The 8,135-nt window shown below is 32.3% G+C and overlaps 1 protein-coding gene across 1 annotated transcript in view; it reads right to left on the bottom strand.

Annotated features, from left to right (window-relative positions):
- Positions 1 to 4,568: 4,568 nt before the first annotated feature.
- LOC127698446 (patatin-like phospholipase domain-containing protein 7) overlaps positions 4,569 to 8,135 on the bottom strand; it is a 105,177-nt gene continuing 101,610 nt past the window's right edge. The window contains exon 33 of the mRNA XM_052201899.1: positions 4,569 to 7,229. Coding sequence (XP_052057859.1) covers positions 7,176 to 7,229 — 54 coding nt within the window. The 3' untranslated portion in view covers positions 4,569 to 7,175. The remainder of the gene's footprint in view (positions 7,230 to 8,135) is intronic.

Here is an 8,135-nt window from a genome sequence, read left to right as displayed (position 1 = left end):
AGTTCCTAACTTATTTGTTATGTCTTATACTTAAATCTAGTACTATGATTAGAACAAAAATTCATTAAAATCCAATCAAATAGAATATTCTATGAGTTCTGATATTTGGTCCCCATGGATTACTTGTATATCTATAGCCACAGGAAATACTTTAATTATATTAAATTTAATGAGGGTAAAGATTGCATTTATTTTACAGTAAGCACTAACTAGAGGCTCTCAAGAGCCTGTGTCGCTCACCTGTATTTACTGATGCTTTGGAAATCATGTAAAATAAGGTTAAAATCATAATTAATAGTATAAGATATTAGATATTATAATGATATCTAAGATAATAACAAAAAACTGCAAAATTTTTGTAAAATTACTAACTCGGGGGCAGCAACCCAATAACGGGTTGTCAGATTCGTCTGAAAATTTCAGGGCAGATAAATCTAAATCTGATGAACATTTTTGCCACCTGTCAGATTTGCTCTAAATGCTTTAGTTTCAGAGATATAAACCAAAAACTGCATTTTACCCCTATGTTCTATTTTTAACCAAGTCGGCCATGATGGTTGGAAGGCGGGGTCATCGGACAAATTTTTTAAACTAGATACCCTAATAATGATTATGGCCAAGTATGGTTAAATTTGACTCAGTAGTTTCAGAGAAGAAGATTTTTGTAAAAGATTACAAAAATTTACAAAAAATTGTTCAAAATTGACTATTAAGGGCAATAACTCCTAAAGGGGTGGACTGACAATTTTGGTTATGACAACTTATTTGTAGATCTTACTTTGCTGAACATTATTGCTGTTTACAGTTTATCTCTATCTATAATAATATTCAAGATAATAACCAAAAACTGCAAAATTTCCTTAAAATTACCAATTCAGGGGCAGCAACCCAAAAACAGGTTGTCAGATTTGTCTGAAAATTTCAGGGCAGATAGATCTTGACCTGATAATCAGTTTTACCCTATGTCAGATTTACTCTAAATGCTTTGTTTTCAGAGATATAAGCCAAAATCTACATTTTACCCCTATGTTCTATTTTTAGCCATGGCGGCCATCTTGGTTGGTTGGCGGGGTCATCGGACACATTTTTTAAACTAGATACCCTAATGATGATTGTGGCCAAGTTTGGTTAAATTTGGCCCAGTGGTTTCAGAGAGGATTTTTGTAAAAAGCTAACGACGACGGACAACGACGACGCCGACACCGACGACGGACGACGGACGCCAAGTGATGAGAAAAGCTCACTTGGCCCTTCGGGGCCAGGTGAGCTAAAAAAGGTTGAAATGTAACAACAACTTATTTTCAACAGGTATCTACAATTGACAATTTAAGCCTAATAATATATGTGTAACACTCAGAAACGTGTCCATCCCCCCAAAAGTGTCCGATTTCTCCAAACGTGTCCACATGACATCGCTGAACTGCAAAACATGTCTAGGTGCTAAAGGGCGCCAAAACCTGTCATTTTTAAGAACGCCCAAACGTGTCCATTTTTTAAAGAACGCCCAAACGTGTCCATATAAAGCCTAAATGCTCCATTTAATTAAGTTAATTTTTGGCCTTCAAGTAACAATAAAATGTCCACCAATATTAAATATATAATTTTGTTATTGTTCTTCTATTGACGTATTCTCCTTTTAATTTACTCTTTCAAACATCTATTGCCCTACCTCCAAGCGTGACTGGAGAACAGAAATATGGTTAATAAGGTCTTCTTCCAACCGACAGTTAAATCCTTGCGAAAGTTGAGTGTCAGTTTGGCTATGTGGGATGTATAAGTACGCAGCCACGTCCAGTCAGAATGGGGATGTTAAACCTGAAACCTCGTGTAGGAAGAGATAGACCTACCTAATGTATTTATTGTTAATATGTTCTAGTCTTGAATATGCATAAAATATTTGCCACTGGACGTTTAGCAACCATCAATCAATCAATTTATTGTCTTAGATATGCATGAAATAATTGTCACAAGCAACAATCAGTTAATCTTTTACTTTTTCCTAGTCGATTATTACCTCTTTCACAATTGATTTAACGTAATGTGACAGTTAAAAGGATGATGCACATTCAAAATTACTTACATTTAATATTGGAATTTACGAATACAGTTTTTAACGTATTTTAACGATACCTTTAGGTAATAACGGTTATGAATTATAAGGTTGGTATCAGGGATGCTAATGATACATGCAAATTTATTCCTCTTGTTTATGTCTCTTTAGTGACAAAAACTTAATACCAGTACATACTTTGAAGAGCTGATTAAAAAAATCAGTGCAATATTCTCAAACATCATTAATATTCATGTAGTAAGACATCACCGGAGTATATTGGTACAAAAGAATTCACCAAGTAAACGATGAATTTAACTGTAAAAACTAATTAATTGCAATTTGTTTATGTTCGCTCTAAATATGCATGAAATATTTGTCATTGGACATTAAGCAATCAACAGTAAAGAGTTAATTGATATGTTTCAAATTAAACTTGCAATTATGCTAAATATGAACAACCGGCGTTGAACAAATTAGTGGTAATAAATTTTGGATGTTCTTCTTTCAACTCTGTTCCTTTTTTAATTTCCGGTTATTGTGCCCAAAAAACTTCAGCATTTATGTCCTTTGAATGCGGCTTTAATCTTTTTTTAGGATCCCAACATCTACAATCGTAAAATTGAATTGCCGTAAACGTTATTGACGACACTGAGGACATAATAGCGCTAAAAGTTTTGAGACGTTCAGGCGTCTTAAAGTAGACACGTTTTGGCGAATAACAATTATCGGACACGCTTGGGGGATGTGAAATCAGACACGTTTGGGCGATTTATGATCTTACGGACACGTTTGGGGGAATCGGACACATTTGGGGGGGATGGACACGTTTGGGAGTGTTACATATGAACTTTCATAATCAAGATTTCTAGGATATTAGTCTCATTGACAATCATACCACATCTACTTACTGTTTTATTATTTTGATGTACACTGTAAACTAGTTTTAATAGCAGTAAAGCCTGACAAATACACAAAAAAGGCCTCCATGTCCCTAAATGCTGATGTACTCACTGAAGTGTACCAGCACACTGATCTACTCACTCAAGAACACCAGCAGCCTAATCTAAACACTAAAGTGTACCAGTACACTGATCTACTCACTTAAGTGTACCAACACACTGATCTACTCACTTAAGTGTACAAGCACACTGATCTATTCACTGAAGTGTACCAGCACACAGATTTCTCATTTAAATGTACCAGCATGCTGATCTACTCCTGAAGTGTACCAACACACTGATCAATTTACAACAATGTACCAACACACTGATTACTCATCTAAATGTACCAGCACACTGATATACTCACTACAACGTACCAGCACACTGATCAACTTACTATAACATACCAGCACTGATCTACTCACTACAATGTACCAGCACACTGATCTACTCACTGTGAAGTGTACCAACACACTGATCAACTTACAACAATGTACCAACACACTAATTACTCACTTAAATTTACCAGCACACTGATCTACTCACTGAAGTGTACCAGCACACTGATCTACCCACTGAAGTGTACCAACACACTGATTTACTCACTAAAGTGTACCAGCACACCGATCTACTCACTTTGGTGTACCAGCATGCTGATCTACTTACTAAAGTGTACCAGTATACTGAACTGCTTACATAAGGGTACCAACGTTCTGATCTACTCACTCATGAGCACCAATTCACTGATCTACTCACTAAAGTATACACTTTTTAACTGTGTTTTCTGAAGGAAAAAACAATCAAATTGGTGAAGTACAGAAGCTTTGTGACTGCCAACAGTTTCCTTGCAATGACTTATGAACCTTTCAACCAGTGCTTTTCAAATTTTAATATGTTGACGCTAATGACAAAATTGAGGTCAAGTTCGATATTGAAAATTTTCACTTTTACTGTTCAGGAGTTATGGTCCTTGATATACTGAAAAATGGCACTTTATTTCGTTTCGGTGCAATTTCCTATGAACCACTTGACCAATGCTTTTAAAACTTTAATATGTTGTTACTGATGAAATAATAGAGTTCAGATTCAATATTGATGATTTTCACTTTTGCGGTCTAGGAGCTATGGTTCTTTATAGATTGAAAACTGTTACTTTATGTCATTTCCATGCAATCACTTTTGAACCATTTAACCGATGCCATTAACATTTTAATATGCTGTTACTGGTGACAAAATGTGGTCAAACTTGATCTTGTTGATTTTCATTTTTGCCAATCAGGAGTTATGGTCCTTGATATATTTGAAATTTCCACTTTGATGTTTCCGTGTAATTTCTTATGAATTGTTCAACAAATGCTCTTAAAATTTTAATATGCTGCAACTGATGACAAAATGGTGGTCAAGTTTGATATTGATGATTTTTGCCGTTTAGGAGTTTGTCCTTGATAGATTAAAAAATATGTATAGAATGTGGCAGGTAAAAAAAATCCTGAAAGCACCTTTCAAAATACAGAAAACCAAGTTTGCTGTCAATTTGACAGCTTATTCCTTGTTTCCTCATACATTATAAAACATAATTATAAATAATTTTATTTTTCAATAGTCAATCACATGTACACATCAACAAAAATAAAACAACAAACACTTACATACATTAACAAAGTATCACAATATATCAAGATCTTTGAATCAATGCCCTTGACTGGATTGTACAATAATATTGTATTGTTGTGCTCTCTCCTTTATTAAGAATGGAGAAAAGAGAGAGAATAAACTGTATAGAATAAATAGTATTGAGTAATAGTCTCTTAACTACTAACCACTTGTATGAAGATCCCAAAAGAAAAATATTACTTGAATTAAATGCACAAGTTTTCCACCTGTGATACACACAGGGTTATCATCAATTAACCAAGGAAATTGGATATATGTATATAGAAACAGTGCTTTAACTGTTATTCTTCATCTACCAGATTCTAATAATACATAGATCTTCAATAGGATAAGGAAGAAATTACAGTGTTGAGTGCAGCAGAAAATTACTAATTTTTTCCCCAATTTACAGTTAGAAAATAAACAGAAAAAAAGTATTATCTGCATATACAACTAAAGCATATAAATAAGGCACATCAGCTTATAGAAATCACCATTATAAATGTGTCAATAACATATCTAAATACTTATAAAAATAGATCAACACTTGTGAACAAAAAACAAGACATTATTGATTACACTAGCAGTGTACTACTTCTCCTTCTGTTAGTATATCATTCTGGAAGGAAAGGTTATCACGAATACTGAAAGTACATGCAGCAAAATTATTAATTTAAAACAAGACTTTTTACAGAGACAGATACCAAATTTCAAAATAAATATCTATTTGCTGTCAGATTACGATAGAAATTTCAAACTCAAGCTGAATCCTCTAAAGGGGCATTAGCTACGAGATATAGAAAAAATGAAATGTGATTTTTTTTTTTTGTTCAATCATTAATGAAATAATAATTCACTTTTAGCAGCCAGTTTGGTTTAGTTTTGTCAAAATAGGCAAAGAAACATCGCTAATGAATTATTCACTTGCAAGTGAATAATTCGACCTCATTAAATCCGTATTCATGTGAACTTCAATTGAACCCCTTAGCCAGAGATGGGTTACGAATGAACTAGGCGTGTTCAGCTATTAAAAGGAAAAGAATGTCAACATTGGAAGTGAAACAAGGGTAAACCTTTTTGTTGGCCGATTCGATCAACAAAAACTCATTCTTATACAGGTAAAAAAGATTACTAACATATTGTTTAACCTATAATATGAAATCAAACAGACTTAGAAAAATCCAATTGCATGAGTTTGCGATCTATTTATATCTATGCTCATGTTTATATCGGGTTATATGACCGTCCAAGTCTTTGGAAGGTCACCTCGATGGTTAATTAGATGGCGTATAGACTAAAATATACCTGAAATGCTACACATACTATCAAGTTTCGTAAATTGATTATTTTTGACTTTTTTTTAATTTGGATAAACGTTTTAGTATGTTATAAGTCAAATATGAGAATTTGAGTCAAATCAGTGAACATGAATTTGACAGCTAATGCCCCTTTAAATGAGTACATTCACTTAGGCACAAACACATTATGTAGTTTGTGCATTAAAGATACAAAAGTATTTGTATTGATACTGCATTTTATTGTTATCATTTTGATAAAGTTTGAACTTGATTGATAAAAAGTTCTCTTTGAGGTCATTGTATTCAATTTTTACATTTTGCAAATTCATGTGACCTCTTTCTCATAATAAAAAAAAATGTTATGAAAATACATATTTAACTCAAAAATACTCCGGTAATTTGAATTAAAAAAACACTCATGTTTAGAAAGACTTATTAAAACACTACCAGAAGGAAAATATATAAAAAATGCCAAAACAATTTTGAAAATACAAACAGAGCAATTTATTGAAAATTTGGTATCATGAGGATGTAGTCATGTGGCTGTTCCCAGTAACATGTGTATTGTTTGAATGTTAAGTAAACTAACCCACACTTCAAATCAAGTTATTTGTTACATATCTATATATAACACATTGGTCATCATAACAATTTATTTTACATGACAATAATTCAAGTTCATATACTGGCTTAAATAGGTTTTAACAAACAAATCAAATGTTGAATTATCATTTCTAACCATAAAAAATGTGTGGATTTTAAAATTGTTTTCCCTTAAACAATCCACTTTTTTCATTGCTATATAGATATTTTCATTTAACACTTTTAAAAATGAAACAGCCTAAAAATAGTACTTTTGAATGTTTCAAGTTTGTTTTTTTGGGGGGTGTTGGGAAACCACTTTTACCATCTATAATGTTCTATACTAAATATATAGCTATGTTAATAATGTCCTAAGTCAGTGACAAAAACTGCCAAGAAAAATAGTTAAAACTTAAAATAGATTTTGACTGTACGATGCTTTGTAATTGAAAACATAAGTGCATTTTGATAAAAAATAACCTTTACTTTTTAAGAATATAAATATTTCATAACTAAAACACAAGAAGTATTACATGTCAGTATTTCTTGTCCACATCTCATATCTTCTTTAATGATTGGTCAGATAATAAGTCTACATCTGATATCTGTTTTTGATTGGTCAGATGATCTATCCACATCTGATATAAACTAAACTGATTGGTCAGATGATTTTCCTAATCTGAGTCTCAGGGATCCATCAGACTGAAAAATATATAAATAAAATCAACCAACTTTTTCTCAAGTTTACTAAAATCTATAAAGTTAAAAGTAATGTGTATTGGATATAAGCTATGGTTATCTGGTTTCTTAATAAATGTTTTTCCCATTATGCAATAAAAATTTCATTGTTATAAGAGTAAATGGGATAAAACACTAATTTTCAGTGAGTACTATTACAACATTTTTGTTCATGGATTTTGTGGTTCCCTCTACTGACAAATAATATTTACATTATATTGACATATTTTCCATACAGTCTAAATGTGTTCATCTAAAAACCAAAAATTAAAAACCTCAACAACAAATAATGTTTTCACATACCGCAACAATTGATACCCACTAAGAAAAGTACTTCCACAGTAAGTGGTAACATCTATGACAATGTGTGCAGCCTTAAATTTAGATATATACTGAGAACTGGTAAAAGACAACTAAAGGCTCCAAAGAGACTATGTTGCTAACCTTCATCTTTGTGGATTCTCAACACTAAAGACTAGTATATAATTCATGACTAAGATCTCTTTTTTGTTCATCTTGTATTGCTGATATTTTTTTCTGTTTTCAGTTTCTCTATCTACTATAGTTTTTGCTCAAACCAAAAAATGTGTAAAAATTGTCATTCAAGGGCAATAACTACAATAATGACAACTCTGCCAGTCATTAGTGATCAAGATTGACTTTCAACAGCTACCCATACCAACTGGTTTGTTACACAGCTACTTTAGTACAAGTAATCTTGAGGTACAGTTCTAAAGATGCATATCAAATGTACATCTGTAAAGCTGTATATAAACTGTACAGCTGTAAAGCTGTATATAAAGTACATCTGTAAAGCCGTATATAAACTGTACATCTGTTAAGCTGTATATAAACTGTACAGCTGTAAAA

The sequence above is a fragment of the Mytilus californianus genome, unplaced genomic scaffold, assembly GCF_021869535.1.
Source record: "Mytilus californianus isolate M0D057914Y unplaced genomic scaffold, xbMytCali1.0.p SCAF_4, whole genome shotgun sequence".
In the NCBI taxonomy this organism is placed as follows: Eukaryota; Metazoa; Mollusca; class Bivalvia; order Mytilida; family Mytilidae; genus Mytilus; species Mytilus californianus.
Note: the sequence above shows the minus strand (reverse complement) of the source record. Positions and strands in the feature narration are given on the sequence as shown.